Source organism: Synchiropus splendidus, chromosome 16 (genome assembly GCF_027744825.2).
Source record: "Synchiropus splendidus isolate RoL2022-P1 chromosome 16, RoL_Sspl_1.0, whole genome shotgun sequence".
NCBI lineage: Eukaryota > Metazoa > Chordata > Actinopteri > Syngnathiformes > Callionymidae > Synchiropus > Synchiropus splendidus.
This window is the reverse complement of record NC_071349.1, coordinates 20,826,433-20,839,601: the sequence shown is the minus strand read 5'-3', so window position 1 is coordinate 20,839,601 and position 13,169 is coordinate 20,826,433. Positions and strand designations below refer to the sequence as shown.

Genomic DNA, 13,169 nt, shown 5'->3' with positions numbered 1-13,169 from the left:
GGAACAGCACCAGCAGGCCGGTCCAGACTTTATTCAAACAAAGATCAGCGAGTCGGAGGCCCAGCTCACATTCCAGAGAAACTTATCTCCTGATCCCACTCTGATCCGCTCACGCGCCACAGGCTGGAGCCAACCGGGCCGCAGCCTCAAGGTTAAAAGAGCAGCAAACACCGGAGGAGCCGCGTCCCATCCAGCACCTGGAGAGCCCTGGCTCAGCGCTGACCCGTGTAGGCTCGGAACCAGGAGGTGACGGAGGCGGCGGCCGACGAGATCATGCCCCCGGCGTTGGCGGCCGGCTGCGACACCTGCAGGGCGCTCTGGGACAGGTCCATGGACTGCGGCGGACACAGAAGGGAGGCGGTCGGTAGCGGGCTCACCAGAGCGGCCGGCGAGTGCCGGGCTCCTAACCTGGGACGGGATGTCGCAGAAGCGAGGACTGGGCACCGTCTCCCAGTCCGTGCCCAGGTCCGTCTCCTCGTCCGTCACCGTCTCCTCGCCGCTCTCCTCCGCCGGCCCGTCCGCCTCGGGCTCCACGAACTCCATGGACTCCTCCAAGTCGGCGCTGACCTGGAAGGGGCCCGTCCTGCAGCGGCACAGGAGCCGGACCCGCTCTGACACCGGAACCGGGAGAACCCGAAGACGCGCGCTGGCTCACCTGCCCAGGTCGGCGTTGTCAGGGAGGATGAGGAACATGATGTTCCTGAGGGTGTGGTGGGGGTGGAGCTTCTCGCCGTCCACATGCTGCGAGAAGCACAGGTGCAGCACATTGGTGTTGAGCTTGCTCAGCGCTCTGGTGAAGCGGTAGCGGCTCAGGTTGTCCCCGCAGAACTCACTGCAGCACACACACACGCACAGGTGGGTCACGTGACGGCGCGTGCTCACGTGGGGCGTCGTGCCGGCGTGAGACCTGTGGCACAGCTTCTTGGGCAGGTTGACGTCCAGGATGTGAGACAGGATGGTGAGCAGCTGCGCGGCGTAGCAGAGCGCGGCGCTGACGGTGTGCGCCGGGTTGATGTGGTCCAGCTCTGACACACACACACACACACACCAGGTCAGAGGTGACGCGAGGGCCGCCGCCGCCGCCGCCACTCACCTGGGCCCTGGCTGCCGCTCTTCTCCTCCACCCAGCTGTAGTAGGCCGAGCAGTCTCCGTTGCTGGGCAAGGTGACGGGCGGCCCGGTGATGCTGATGCTGGTCTCGCCGTTCTGGTCGTCCCAGATCCAGCGGCCCGACAGGTAGGTGGTGCGACGGGCCTCGGCCAGCTCGCTGACCGTGCTGGAGGTCAGCGCGGGGTCGCACTCGACCGCCGCGTCGGCGTCCCTGGGGAGCAGCAGAGAGCGTCACGGTGGGTGCGTCGCGCCACCCCGCCGCCGTGACGCACCTGCTGCCCTGCTTCTCCTCCTGGATGGGGAAGATGTGTCGGGTCAGCTCGGCGATGTGCTCCCTCCGCAGCGCCGCCAGGGTCTCCAGCCGCTCCTGCAGCTCGCTGCGCCGCCGCTCCATCAGCTCGCCCAGCCGCCGGTTGTGCCGCTCGATCTTCTCCTGCTTCTGCTGGTGGCGGGACGCTCGGCGCTGCAGCCGCTGGCCGTCCTCCTGCGAGCGCAGCAGCAGCTCCCGCTCTGCGGGGGGCGCAGCCTTTAGTCGGGAGCCGGGCGCCGCGGCGACCGTTGCCGACTCACCACTTTTCACCTCCTCGTTGCCGCGGGCGACCGCCTCCTTCAGCTGCTCGATCTTGATCTTGCACGACATGATCTTCCATTTCTGCGGAGACAAGAGCTGCTGACGGACTGGAGCTGAAGCGCCGTCTCTGGGACGCAGCCGGACGTCTGGACCCACAGTGTCTGACCGACCCGAGCGTGTGTGTGAACTCACCACCTGGTCGGCCTGGAGCTTCCGGTCCAGAGCCTGCAGGACCCTGGAGACAGACGAGAGGCACGTCAGACACCAGAGGACGGTGGTCTCACCATCACCGTGATCATCGCCACCATCACCTCTGCTGCAGCAGCTGGTTCTCCTCCCTCAGCTTCCTCAGTCGCTCGCTCTTCTCAGAGAACCTGCGGACACGACACCCCTGGGTCACCTGACTCGGCAGCCACGCCCACAGTGCCGCTGTCAATCACTGCAGCGCGCCACCGACACCTGTGCACGGAGCGCGGGCTTCACGGGAGCCAAGTCATGCGTCGTGTCATGTCGGTGTTCAGCACTGCTGCTCTTCAGCCACAGCCAGGAGCTAACATGCTAACATGCTAACCGCTGCTGAAGCCGAGCTCGGGGCGCAGCCAACATGCGCCAGGATCGGCTCCCCACACTCGCTCAGGCCGAGGCTCACCTCTCCGGGTTCCTCCCGTCCAGGTGGATGAAGTCTCCGGCCTGGATGCAGCGCGCGCAGGTGAGCCTCCTCCGGGAGGTGCTGCAGAGCGGGCACCGCTCCACTGCCACCGACAGACCTTCCACGTCGTCCACCGACTCCACCATCACCGCCGCTGGGGGAGGACGCGGGGGCCGATGGCAGAGCTGCGGCCTGGCGGTGGAGGCGCAACCCTGGGGGCCGAGAGGGGGCAGGAGCCCCGCCGCCGAGGACTCCATGCTCAGCGGTGTAGACGGGCTCGGAACCAGGCGGAGAGTCGTTCGCTCTTCAGGCCGTGTCGATGTGTCCCGTTGGGCCCCGACGTGTTTGTTTACAGCCACAGCAGACACTTCCGGTGAACTCGGAAACGCGTGAAGCTTTGTTTTTGCTGTGACGTCACCGCAGTGGGCGGCGCTTCCGGTGGCTCGGCTCGGTTCGGCTTCCTTCGGACTCTTGTGCCGGCTCCCTCGGACTCCGGTGTCACCGCTTGTTGTCACTGTCACTGCCCTATTTGCTTCTTCATCCCGTTTTGCTTCCAGGGCTCAGGCTTATGACGTCATTTCCTGTCCGCATGCGCACATGGGTGCAGCTGCTTGACACATAAATTAGAATAAAATGAGCAACGTCATTACGCTGCGCCTCTACGCCGACGTATTAACTGTATTTTAACCTTATTATATACATGTATATCACTACATTTGACTTGTATTCAACAATTCAGATATTTCAAGATTTCAGATGAAATAATTGGATCTTTCTGTGTAATTTGCATGCAGTTTCCTATCTTGCCTCCGAGGCCTCAGTTAATATGAGTGTATACTCAGGAAATGACGTCTTGAAATACCAATGTGCGGACAGGAAATGACGTCATGACCCTGAGCCCTGGAAGCAAAACAGGATGAAGAAACAAATAGGGCAGTGACACCGCTTCGTGACGCTTCGCTCGCCGTGTTCTGAAACGAGCTGTGTGCGCACGCCTCAAGTGTCCGTGTAGAAACAAGCGATTCGGAAGACAAGAGTGAAGCGGTGAGCGCGAGCCGAGCTTCTTCACCCGCGGCTCACTGGAATCCGGCGCTCAGCACAAACACCTGTGTTCAACAGTGTACTATGAGCCCTGAGAGAAGTGCACCTTTGGACACTGTGTTTGAAGTCCGCGCACGTATGCTCACGTGTTCTTCGAGTACATTGCTTTCCATGCAGGGTGCTCCAGATGCGAACCGTGCTCCTCTGAGACGGACGGCTCACGTGAGCACACCTCCTGCTCCAGTGGAGGTCTATGGTCTGGAAGAAGGAGAAGGACCTTCTGGTGTCCTACTTTGCTACACGCTGCTGTCACTTTTAATCCAGACACTCACGTTTGAACTCAGACTCAACGGAAAACACAACCAACTCAAGTAGAAAAGTCTGGGCTGACAACATCACGTCTCTCCAACAAATCAATCAAGGCGTGTCGGTGGCTGTCACGGCGGCTCACTGCTTTCTGAAGCCTCTCAGGATGGGATAAATGTTCTCGAAGGCTTCGTAGATCTCGCCGCGCTCTTTGGCTCCTGCAGCAGGACACGGGTCGGCGGGTCAGGTGGCGCCACCTGCTGAAGGCGAGGACTCACCAGTCAGGACGACCTTCCCCGACACGAAGATCAGCAGCACGATGCGAGGCTTCACCATCCGGTAGATGAGACCCGGGAACAGCTCGGGCTCGTAGCTGAAGCGGAACGTAGGCAACAATCAATGAGAAAAGTTCAGTTGTGAGTGGCGCCCCCCGCTGCCAGGCCTCCCACCTGCTGAACTGCTGGTGGGTCAGAACCAGTCCTTCCAGTCTGATGGGGAAGAACACGTCGCAGCTCGCCACCATGTTCTGGATCTTGAAGTCCATGAAGCGGGCGGGGAAGCCGAGCTTCTGGACCACGCGGGCGTACTTCCTGCTGGCTAGCCGCGACTGCTCCTCGCTGGCGGACACGCAGATGTCACGTCAGCAGGGCGCCACCCAGACGGGACACCGGGAGGCTGCACCGACCTCTTGGCTCCGGTACAGACCATCTTCCCCGAGCTGAAGATCAGCGCTGTGGTGCGAGGCTCCCGGATCCTCATGATGACGGCAGCGAAGCGCTGCAACAACAATGGCCAATGTCACGTGACATGGCCGAACTGAACTTCCGATCTCTCAAGCGGGATCCGCCCCCCACAAGCGCGTTCAGTACCTTGGGGTTGTACTCAGCGTTTCTGGCCTGGAGAGCGATGAACTTGAGGTTCAGAGGACAACCCAGGTTCACCGTGGAGACGATGTTCCTACACACACAGTCGTCACCGTGGCAACCGTGCGCTTGGGCTGGTCACTTACTGCAGCTGAGGAATGATTCCAGACCGCTCGGTCACGGGGGTCATGGGGGTCATGGGGGTCATGGGACAGAAGGTGCCGGAACCCGGAGCTGTTGAGCAGGAGACTGGGCCTGATGTGGTCGGGGTCCTGGTGGCTGCGGAGTCCGGTGGGCCCTGCCAGGACTCTGCTTTATCTGCTGAACTTTGGGGGAAGATCCCACTATCCTGGTCCATGTGCAGGTCCAAACCTTGGCTCGGTGACGCCTCACCTGCATTGTCCAAGAGAGACAGGTTGACCTGGTGTCAAGGTGCCCCCCCCCATCGCGGACCCCTCTCACACCCGCATCCTCTTGAGTGCTGAGCTCATCTGGCAGAAAACTCAGGTCCAGATCATCGGCTTCTTTGTCGTCTCCAGGTTTCTGTGGAGGGTCCGGGTCCGGCTGTGAGGGACTGCGGAGACCCTCCTCCGCCGTGAAGCCAGAGTCCTGAGGAGACACCGGAGGATGAGGTCCACACCCGACCGGAGCGTCCGGCGGGCACCCGCGCGGACACGGACTCACGTTTGCGATGGAATCGTCAAAGTAGCGCTCCAGCGCCAGCTCGTCCATGACGCCTGCTCAGGACGCAGCTGACGGCGATCACACTGATGAGACGCTCACGCAGGACACCCGCGGCTGACGCGTCCCAGACCCACGGCCGCGAGCGAGGGTCCCACCTGGACCACACTTTCTGTGCTGTCGCCATCGCAGGCTGGAGCCGCTGCTCCACCCCGGACCCCGAACCGGGCCGCGGTCTCGGCTCCATCATGTGCCACACGGCACGAATGAAACGTCATCGTCGAGCCTCGCCGACGTTCAGTAAAGCGAGGACACATCGTGCGCGCGCTCGCCTCTGTCTCCCTCTCGTGGAGGGACTCGGTTAATGTGCCGCACTCGAGCCGCCCGCCAGCAGGGGACGCGCCCTGCGTGTCGGATCACGTCTGCGCCTGCGCCCTGGAGGCAAACAAAGCAGCACGTCGTTGTGAGGCGTCGCCGACTCATCCGCGATCGAGCGTCATGGAGGCCGTGACGAAACACCTGACGCACTTCTCTCTGGAGGCTCGAGGTGAGCGCCCGAGGCCGCCTTCACCCGGGTGCGACAGTCACGTGAGCGCCGTCCGAGGCGCGACTACTCCCGTCTTTACGGTAGCTGCGGCCCTCGTGACCGTTCACGCTGTTCGTCTGGGTTTCATACGGTTTGTCTCTGTAAGTGCAGTGGAGTCCAGTCCTGTGTCACGTGTGCCGTGTGTGTGTGATGCGGTGCAGAGGGCGGGTGGAGGCTGGTCACGGCTGTGGTGGTGGAGCAAGGCGGGGCCTGACTCTCAGGGGCGACATGTGCTTGAGCAGAACTCTACCTGGACGGCTCGGTCCCGTACCTGGACGGCCCCCCCGACCCGCTGACCTTCCACCGTCACTGGATTGCCGCAAACAAGCCCTGCATCATCAAGGACGCCTTGCAGCACTGGCCGGCGCTGACCCGCTGGACGCCAGCCTACCTGCGGTGAGGAGGCCCCGCCCACGCCGCTCTGCCTGCCGCCTGACCCCTCCCAGCTGTGCCTGGTTTGCAGGAAGAAGGTGGGGTCCAGGGTCATCAGCGTGGCGGTCACCCCCGACGGTTACGCCGACGCGGTGAGCGGGGATCGATTCGTGATGCCGGAGGAGCGGCGCATGACCTTTGCCTCGGTGCTGGACATCATGGAGGGGAAGGTGGGCGGGCGGGAGCGGGCGGGGCCAGGCGCCAGCTGACCACAGCCGTGTGTTTCAGGAGCAGCGCAGCAGCGTCTTCTACGTCCAGAAGCAGTGTTCCAACCTCCTGGCCGAGCTGCCGGAGCTGGCGGACGACGTGGAGCCGCAGGTGCCGTGGATGAGCTCGGCGCTGGGTGAGTCCCTCTGAGCACGTGCAGAAGGCTCCCTGCTCTGACTGTGCTCATGGCAGGAAGGGCACCGGATGCTGTCAACTTCTGGCTGGGGGACTCGCGCGCCGTCACGTCCAGTAAGTCTGGCGGCCGCGGCGCCTCTGAGGAACCCGCTGACTCCCTCTGGTTCCAGTGCACAAGGACCACTACGAGAACCTGTACTGCGTGGTCTCCGGAGAGAAGCACTTCATCCTGCTGCCGCCCACCGACCGCCCCTTCATCCCCTACGGTAGCCGCGGCAACAGACCACTCTTACCATAGCAACCGTCCAGGGTCACCATAGCAACGTGCGCCGGCAGGGGTGTATCAGCCGGCGGTGTATCACCAGCGCGACGACGGTGAATTTGAGATCGTGGATCAGAGCGGCTCCCAGAAGGTGCGTCCAGGCGCCTCGCTCCTCCTCAGGTGTCTTGACCCCGCCTCCCGCGTCAGGTGCCCTGGATCCCGCTGGACCCGCTGGAGCCAGACCTGGAGCGCTTCCCCTCCTACAGACGGGCGCGGCCGCTGCGCTGCAGCGTGAAGGCTGGCGAGATGCTGTACCTCCCGTCGCTGTGGTTCCACCACGTCCAGCAGAGCCACGGCTGCATGGCAGGTGAGCAGCGGGCGACGCCCACACCACGCGCCGCGCTCAACTCTCTCTCATCGCCAGTCAACTTCTGGTACGACATGGACTTCGACATCAAGTACAACTACTTCCAGCTGCTGGAGAAACTGTCGCAGGTCAGCGGGGCCGCGCCGTCCTGAGCGCCGCGCCGCCACTGCAGTCAGGTTCCGTTTTTCAAACGCTTTTATTGAAAAGGAAAGCGTCTTGTTTTTTATCCAAAGCAACAAAGAAAACTTTATTCAACTCTTGTCAGAAACGAGCTTAAAAAAAAAAAAAAAAAATCACTTTTTTTCCCCTGTGATTATTGCAGTTTCCCCTCATGATTATCTCGCCGCCACTCATATGTGCAATGGTAAACAAGGTGCATGTTGCCGTGGTGACTGCCGACCGACGCGTCATCTGGAAGGATGGCGTCATCCGAGCTCAGGTTACGGCTCTCCAAACCAGCTCGATGCGGTCCGTTACCACGGGAACGCTAGGGCCGGGCGAGGCGGCGGTAGATGGGCACGGTGATGCTGTGGAAGGCGGGGACCCAGCGGTTGTCGTGGAGACCCACGTTGCAGCCGGGCGCCTCGCGCCGCACCTCGTGGCAGCACATCCAGTAGCCGGGTCCGTAGGGCAGCGCCTGGCAGTAGGGCTTGTGGTGCCAGCGGCACAGCGACACGTCGCCGCGGCCGTAGCGCTTCTTGCACTGCTTGCAAGGGTCGTCACGGTAACGGGGGTCCGACACCCACAGCGAGTCGGCCGGCCGGATGCCGTAGGTCTGGATGACGAACTTGAAGTAGTGACACGTGCACTGCAGCGCCGCCAGGCTCTGGGTGGGCAGCAGCTGGAAGATCTGGACCAGCAGGTGCAGCGGCAGCACGCTGAGGAAGGGCTGCGGCTCCAGGAGCCGCTGCAGCCGCTGACGCTTGTCCAGGAAGTCCTGCGACGCCGACACCCGCCGCAGCAGCAGTCGCGCGCCGCCCTGCTGGGTCTCAGCCCTGCGCTCCGATTGGCTGCACGAGAGGCGGGGCGGGCCGGCCGGCGGCAGGAAGAGCAGACCGGGAGGCGGCTCCTCCGCCTCGGTACTGGGCCGGGCCGCGGATGCGTCTGGGGTCGGGGGGGTCGCGGCCTGGTCCACCACGGCCAGCAGGACCCGGCCCACGCTCCTCCTCAGGCTGTTGCTCCTGGACAGGTCTCCCGTGGAGCGCCGCCGCAGACACTCAGACTCCAGCCTGGCCACCATGTTGGACACGCTGACGCTGGCAGGCTCCTCCCCCTTGACCTCGGACCTGTCCCTGCACTCGTTCTTCTGGACGGTGAGCACGACTTTGGTTCCAGTCTGCTGCTGGCTGACTTGCCGCTCCAGAAACGCCACCATCTTGCCCACCGACACCTTGTCCTCTGCCGTCTCGGCGAGGCCCCGCCCCCACGCCGGCGGCTGAGGGTCCTGGAGGCCAGACCTCCGGCGCCTCTTGGCGTTGATGGCTTGCTCCCAGCGTCCTTTGGCTTTGGTGGCACGCGGCGCAGAGACGCGGTCCGAGAACGGATCCAGTCCGCCGGCGACGTCCGCTGCGAAGATGGCGATCTTCTCCCGCACGTGTCCAGGCTTGATGACGGTCCAGAGGTCCAGCAGCGCTTCGTCATCTCGGAACAGACTGGTCCTGCAGTCGGCGTGGCCGCCGAGCGTGCTGCCATAGCTACGGCTGCAGGTCCTCACCAGCGCCCCCGGCTGGCTCGCGTACGCGGCGCTGCGCTGCACCGACGGCTGGACTCCAGCAGGGCGCACCAGACTCTGACACGGCTTCAGGTGCATGATGGGCTCAGGTCCTGAGGGTCAGGGAGGAAGCGGGTTAGAGACGCGAGGCTCCCAGTGACCCAGTGTGTGTGTGTGTGTGTGTGTGTGTGTGTGTGTGTGTGTGTGTGTGTGTGTGTGTGTGTGTGTGTGTGTGAGAGAGAGACACAGTCAGCGTGTCACAACTGCTGAGATGTTTGGCTGGGCACCTTCTTCTCCGTGGGACCTCACAACATCCACACCACCTGCACACCTGAGCAGTCTTGCGAGTGGGCGGGGCTAACTCACCACAAAGTCTTGAGTGGCAGCTCCTCTGGATCCGTCTCTGTCACATCTCTCAGGTGTTGAGGGACACAACGCTGGAGGGAAACCACACACACACACACACACTTAGGGAGGGAACTGCAGTCAATCTAACCAGTTGAAACACGAACAACTCACCAGACTGGTTTCTGTTCACGTGCGCACACACTTCCACACAGCGACTGGCGTCTGACCCCCCCCACCCCCCGCTGTGCCACTTCACACAAGTCAGTACCCACTCCGGCCAGCTGGGGGCGGCATGTCCAGGACTGCTGGTTGAGAGTGACCAAGTCAACCAAGGCTCAGTTGTCACCTCAAACGCCGATGAGACGACTTATGTGGTGGCAGTGGACTCGTACACTGGCCCTGCAGCGCGCCCTCAACAGAACCCAACCTCCGGGGGGAATCCAGTCTTAAAGCAAACTCCACTGGGTTGGTGTTGACCTCACAGAGTCCCACGAGTCAAAGCCCTGTGTCCAGCAGGCCAGTGAGCCGGGTCGCCGGACCGTCCTGAAGCGGATATGGGCAGCAGATGAAGCGCTCGTCTCCTCGGAGCTGAGGGGCAACTCTCTCCACAGCGTCCACTCGCTGGGCCCAGAGGATCACGGCAGAGGGACTCGGACTGGCTCCACTCTCGGCTGCAGGTGGGGGGCAACTCCGCGACACTGGAGCAGGACGCGGGTCTCAGCGGGCCTGCACTCTGGTGCTCTCAGATTGTTGACCCGGGGGCAAAGGTCAACATGCACAGCAGACACAGCTTTGATGACGTCAATAGAAACCAGCTCGCTTCACCAGCTGGAGCTACGTGCTAAGCTAACAGCAAGTCCGTCAGCTGACTCGCGGCTGCTGCTGCTGCTGCTGCTCCAAAACACAACAGGACCACGACAACGGTCCGTAAGGTCGTAAGCAACCGAACCGACAAGAGCCTGGTCCCCGAGCAACCGTCCCGACCCGCAGCACACTTCCGCAAACTGTGCTAGCCTTCGGGCTAACGAGCCGTCGGCGAACCACGGTGCGACCGAGCCGCGGTGCGACCGAGCCGCGGCAGCAGGCGCCAGCCCCGGCTCTCGTCAGCCCTGTCGCTGCGGATATAAGCGGGAAGCTCGCTCCGAGCGCACTGACCTGCGGCTGGACGCTGTGTTCGCCTCCGGAAGCTGCTTGTTCAGGTAACAGCAGCAACAACCCTCTCGGCGGACTTCCGGGCTCGCGGCTGAAGCCTGACCTCTGCGGGAGCGCTGCTGGCGCCGCGCGGCTCCACTGACGAGGACGGTGACGTCCGGCCCTAGACGCGGCGTTATGAGGTCACCGCTGACGTCATCGCGCCTCACCGTGCCAGACGTTCAGCATTTGGCAACGCGGGGTTTCATGTGGTCCGAGCAACCGCGATGACGTCACAGAAGCGCGCGGGGCTGGTCACCGTCCACTGCCCCTCCCTGGAGCCCCCGTGCTCACGTGAGTGTCCCCTTAGGTGTGAGCTGCTCTGGGCTCACACACTCCACGGCCAGTGTGTTTTCTGGCTCTGTTCAGGTCTGTGTTCCCCATCGGAGGGCAGGACGTCACGCCGACGTCTCAGTGAACGACAGGTGCTCTTTGTCCCTCAACCAAGCTTGTTCGCAGCTGAGGTCAAAGGTCAACCCCTGACACAATCAGCAGATCGCTGATCAGCCTGTGATCGCCTGATCAATGAGACTGTTCTTCTAGTTCCTTCCTCTCTTCCTCCCCCAATGCCTCCCTGAGCCCTCATCTTCTTCTTGACTTCCTGCTCCGTCCCCGTCCGTCTTCTTCAGGTCATCTCCTCCTTCCTTCAGAGTCATCACAGGCTCTTCTCCGACGCCTGAGGTCAAAGGTCAGAGATCCAGACAGGGAGGAGGATTTATTTTATTGACATGTGGAGCAGAACAAATCCGTCACGACCCTCCTGGCCTCTCAGTAAGACTTCGACACCTCCACCTGGGTCAAGGTGAGGTCGCGGGTGATGGCCAGCCGGTCCACGCTGCGCAGGTCTTTGATGCGGTGCTGGTACTTCAGCAGGGGGCGCCTGTCCACGCTCACACTGTACATGCTGTCGCTGCACAGGATCTCCATCTGCAACGGGATGGTGTGACATCAGCAACATGCACCAGGTGGGGAGAGGATCGTGTCGCACCTCGAAGTCTCGTCCCTCGCCGAAGGGGAACCTGCACAGGTCGCGCTCCTCCTTCCCCCACTTGTTCCCAATTCGGCTGTTCCTCACGATCACCTGTCTCCCCCCCTCGTTGAAGCGAGGGTTGAAGTGGAAGGCTATGTCGCTGCCGCTCGCCAGATCCACCGCGATCCTGCGGCGGGCCGCGCGTCAGCGTCACGCTCAACACCTGAATGACCCTCCCCTCACTCACCTGTCTGCTCCGGCTTTGATTCTTCCCTTGATGGTGATCCGCATGTTGTTCTGAAACCCACCAGGGATCTTCTCATTGTAGGGAACACTCTGTGGACCACAACAACGTCAGCATCTTGACAGGCAGCTGGGGGCGCGACCTCAGAGCAGCCTGTCCTCACCAAGTTTTGTTGGGGTGCCACTGGATGTCCTCCAGGTCCAGAAGATGGAGCACTGGGCCGCATTCCTCCTCCAGGTCCAGAAGCTGGAGGACCAGGCCACATTCCTTGGCCACCTGGAGGACATCCAGGTCCAGAAGATGGAGGACCAGGCCACATTCCGTGACCACCTGGAGGTCCTCCTGATCCAGAAGATGGAGGACCAGGCCACATCCCGTGACCACCTGGAGGTCCTCCTGATCCAGAAGATGGAGGACCAGGCCACATCCCGTGACCACCTGGAGGTCCTCCTGATCCAGAAGATGGAGGACCAGGCCACATCCCGTGACCACCTGGAGGTCCTCCAGATCCAGAAGATGGAGGACCAGGCCACATCCCTTGACCACCTGGAGGTCCTCCAGATCCAGAAGATGGAGGACCAGGCCACATCCCTTGACCACCTGGAGGTCCTCCAGATCCAGAAGATGGAGGACCAGGCCACATCCCGTGACCACCTGGAGGTCCTCCAGATCCAGAAGATGGAGGACCAGGCCACATCCCGTGACCACCTGGAGGTCCTCCAGATCCAGAAGATGGCCCATCTGGCCACATACCGGCAGAGAGCTTCTGCTGGTCCTGTCCACCCAGAGCGTCTGAGAGCTGCGGGAAACCAAATCAGAGTTGTCGTCAACCACCAATTTTGGATCACACCTTATGTTCCTGCTGGCACAGATGAGACCTCCTCAAATGCTGAGACTGCTCAGCATGGAGGACAACTGGAATGTTGTCTGTGTTGTTCTAAAGATGTTGACTTTTGAGCAACATGGCTGACTGCTCCTCCTCCTGGTTGGTGAGTGATATGTCCACATGTGCAGTCGTCTGTGTGAAGGCCATGAGTGTGTGGAGGAGAACTCACGTCCATGATACCGCTCTGCTCCTGAAACACAGATGGATGAGAAGCTGGTGAGATGAGGAGGATGGCACCCCGACATGTCGACTGTTGCGCACAAGGAAGTCAACAAGCATCAGCACAAAGTAAACATCAACAAATGTTGATGAGTTGGCAGGACGCCAGAAGACAATCGCTCTTCAGCCCCGTCCACCAACAAGTGACAAGTGGCCGTGTGTCAACGGGAACAGCTGGCTGCTGTGTGAGTGTGTGTGCGGCGATGACCGACAACATTTTAACCTGCCACAGAAAACAGAGATCTCGAGAACTCACCGCGCGCTGCTGTTGTGTCGCTGCCACCGCCCGCCGACTCTTGGTGTGTGTGTGTGTGTGTGTGTGAGAGAGAGAGAGTCGCTGTCTCGCCCAGATCCGCCCCGCACCACACCCTGCAGACAAACTTGTTCTCAG

At 61.9% G+C, this 13,169-nt stretch overlaps 6 protein-coding genes across 13 annotated transcripts in view; 1 reads left to right on the top strand and 5 right to left on the bottom strand.

Annotated features, from left to right (window-relative positions):
* Positions 1 to 15: 15 nt before the first annotated feature.
* Positions 16 to 2,900, bottom strand: atg14 (autophagy related 14). 2 transcript variants are annotated; one of them, XM_053845026.1, is made up of 10 exons: positions 2,330 to 2,900; positions 1,992 to 2,054; positions 1,873 to 1,915; positions 1,680 to 1,761; positions 1,382 to 1,619; positions 1,094 to 1,320; positions 883 to 1,025; positions 656 to 741; positions 409 to 583; positions 16 to 335 (listed from the first exon to the last, which is right to left on the bottom strand). In XM_053845026.1, exons 1-10 carry the CDS (start codon positions 2,584 to 2,586, stop codon positions 213 to 215), a joined length of 1,437 nt encoding a protein of 478 aa, XP_053701001.1. In that variant the 5' UTR covers positions 2,587 to 2,900; the 3' UTR covers positions 16 to 212. The 2 variants fall into 2 exon arrangements, with proteins under 2 accessions (XP_053701001.1, XP_053701000.1); XM_053845025.1 differs by having other exon boundaries at positions 656 to 832; positions 908 to 1,025.
* Positions 2,898 to 13,169, bottom strand: part of ap4s1 (adaptor related protein complex 4 subunit sigma 1) — a 79,884-nt gene continuing 69,612 nt past the window's right edge. The window contains exon 4 of the mRNA XM_053845060.1: positions 2,898 to 3,229. Within this exon, the coding sequence (XP_053701035.1) occupies positions 3,168 to 3,229 (62 nt within the window). The 3' untranslated portion in view covers positions 2,898 to 3,167. The remainder of the gene's footprint in view (positions 3,230 to 13,169) is intronic.
* Positions 3,239 to 6,187, bottom strand: tbpl2 (TATA box binding protein like 2). 4 transcript variants are annotated; one of them, XR_008412667.1, is made up of 9 exons: positions 5,224 to 6,187; positions 5,004 to 5,148; positions 4,686 to 4,932; positions 4,546 to 4,633; positions 4,362 to 4,453; positions 4,126 to 4,293; positions 3,955 to 4,049; positions 3,703 to 3,894; positions 3,239 to 3,628 (listed from the first exon to the last, which is right to left on the bottom strand). XR_008412667.1 is itself a non-coding variant. In XM_053845045.1 (8 exons), exons 1-7 carry the CDS (start codon positions 5,269 to 5,271, stop codon positions 3,738 to 3,740), a joined length of 1,116 nt encoding a protein of 371 aa, XP_053701020.1. In that variant the 5' UTR covers positions 5,272 to 6,187; the 3' UTR covers positions 3,239 to 3,628; positions 3,703 to 3,737. The 4 variants fall into 4 exon arrangements, 3 of the variants coding, with proteins under 3 accessions (XP_053701020.1, XP_053701022.1, XP_053701019.1); XM_053845045.1 differs by having other exon boundaries at positions 3,955 to 4,293; XM_053845047.1 differs by lacking the exon at positions 3,239 to 3,628 and having other exon boundaries at positions 3,657 to 3,894.
* Positions 4,769 to 10,077, top strand: jmjd7 (jumonji domain containing 7). 2 transcript variants are annotated; one of them, XM_053845053.1, is made up of 9 exons: positions 4,773 to 5,767; positions 6,049 to 6,202; positions 6,270 to 6,408; positions 6,467 to 6,581; positions 6,638 to 6,694; positions 6,751 to 6,846; positions 6,917 to 6,993; positions 7,050 to 7,209; positions 7,267 to 8,159. In XM_053845053.1, exons 1-9 carry the CDS (start codon positions 5,719 to 5,721, stop codon positions 7,359 to 7,361), a joined length of 942 nt encoding a protein of 313 aa, XP_053701028.1. In that variant the 5' UTR covers positions 4,773 to 5,718; the 3' UTR covers positions 7,362 to 8,159. The 2 variants fall into 2 exon arrangements, with proteins under 2 accessions (XP_053701027.1, XP_053701028.1); XM_053845052.1 differs by having other exon boundaries at positions 4,769 to 5,767; positions 7,050 to 10,077.
* Positions 6,563 to 10,828, bottom strand: fbxo34 (F-box protein 34). 2 transcript variants are annotated; one of them, XM_053845039.1, is made up of 3 exons: positions 10,424 to 10,828; positions 9,287 to 9,357; positions 6,563 to 9,033 (listed from the first exon to the last, which is right to left on the bottom strand). In XM_053845039.1, the coding sequence occupies exon 3, from the start codon at positions 9,017 to 9,019 to the stop codon at positions 7,697 to 7,699; it is 1,323 nt and encodes a 440-aa protein (XP_053701014.1). In that variant the 5' UTR covers positions 9,020 to 9,033; positions 9,287 to 9,357; positions 10,424 to 10,828; the 3' UTR covers positions 6,563 to 7,696. The 2 variants fall into 2 exon arrangements, with proteins under 2 accessions (XP_053701014.1, XP_053701013.1); XM_053845038.1 differs by lacking the exon at positions 10,424 to 10,828 and adding an exon at positions 9,440 to 10,415.
* Positions 11,140 to 13,166, bottom strand: lgals3b (lectin, galactoside binding soluble 3b). Of its 2 annotated transcripts, XM_053845049.1 has the most exons (7): positions 13,035 to 13,166; positions 12,729 to 12,749; positions 11,911 to 12,472; positions 11,837 to 11,871; positions 11,677 to 11,765; positions 11,448 to 11,616; positions 11,140 to 11,386 (listed from the first exon to the last, which is right to left on the bottom strand). In XM_053845049.1, the coding sequence occupies exons 2-7, from the start codon at positions 12,732 to 12,734 to the stop codon at positions 11,228 to 11,230; spliced, it is 1,020 nt and encodes a 339-aa protein (XP_053701024.1). In that variant the 5' UTR covers positions 12,735 to 12,749; positions 13,035 to 13,166; the 3' UTR covers positions 11,140 to 11,227. The 2 variants fall into 2 exon arrangements, with proteins under 2 accessions (XP_053701024.1, XP_053701023.1); XM_053845048.1 differs by having other exon boundaries at positions 11,837 to 12,472.

Bases quoted from the DNA above. Each gene is read 5' to 3' on its own strand.
- tbpl2 (XM_053845045.1), bottom strand. From the start codon at position 5,271: ATGGACGAGCTGGCGCTGGAGCGCTACTTTGACGATTCCATCGCAAAC. The intron at 5,149-5,223 runs GTGAGTCCGTGT...GTGTCTCCTCAG, and splicing joins TTGACGATTCCATCGCAAAC to GACTCTGGCTTCACGGCGGA. The intron at 4,294-4,361 runs GTCGGTGCAGCC...CGTGTCCGCCAG, and splicing joins GTCTGTACCGGAGCCAAGAG to CGAGGAGCAGTCGCGGCTAG.
- jmjd7 (XM_053845052.1), top strand. From the start codon at position 5,719: ATGGAGGCCGTGACGAAACACCTGACGCACTTCTCTCTGGAGGCTCGA. The intron at 5,768-6,048 runs GTGAGCGCCCGA...GTGCTTGAGCAG, and splicing joins CTTCTCTCTGGAGGCTCGAG to AACTCTACCTGGACGGCTCG. The intron at 6,582-6,637 runs GTGAGTCCCTCT...TGCTCATGGCAG, and splicing joins GTGGATGAGCTCGGCGCTGG to GAAGGGCACCGGATGCTGTC.
- atg14 (XM_053845025.1), bottom strand. From the start codon at position 2,586: ATGGAGTCCTCGGCGGCGGGGCTCCTGCCCCCTCTCGGCCCCCAGGGT. The intron at 1,321-1,381 runs GTGCGTCACGGC...GCTGCTCCCCAG, and splicing joins GAGGAGAAGCAGGGCAGCAG to GGACGCCGACGCGGCGGTCG. The intron at 584-655 runs GTGAGCCAGCGC...GTGCCGCTGCAG, and splicing joins GACAACGCCGACCTGGGCAG to GACGGGCCCCTTCCAGGTCA.
- lgals3b (XM_053845048.1), bottom strand. The intron at 11,766-11,836 runs GTGAGGACAGGC...TGTGGTCCACAG, and splicing joins TGGCACCCCAACAAAACTTG to AGTGTTCCCTACAATGAGAA. The intron at 11,387-11,447 runs GTGCGACACGAT...ATCCCGTTGCAG, and splicing joins GCGAGGGACGAGACTTCGAG to ATGGAGATCCTGTGCAGCGA.
- fbxo34 (XM_053845039.1), bottom strand. From the start codon at position 9,019: ATGCACCTGAAGCCGTGTCAGAGTCTGGTGCGCCCTGCTGGAGTCCAG.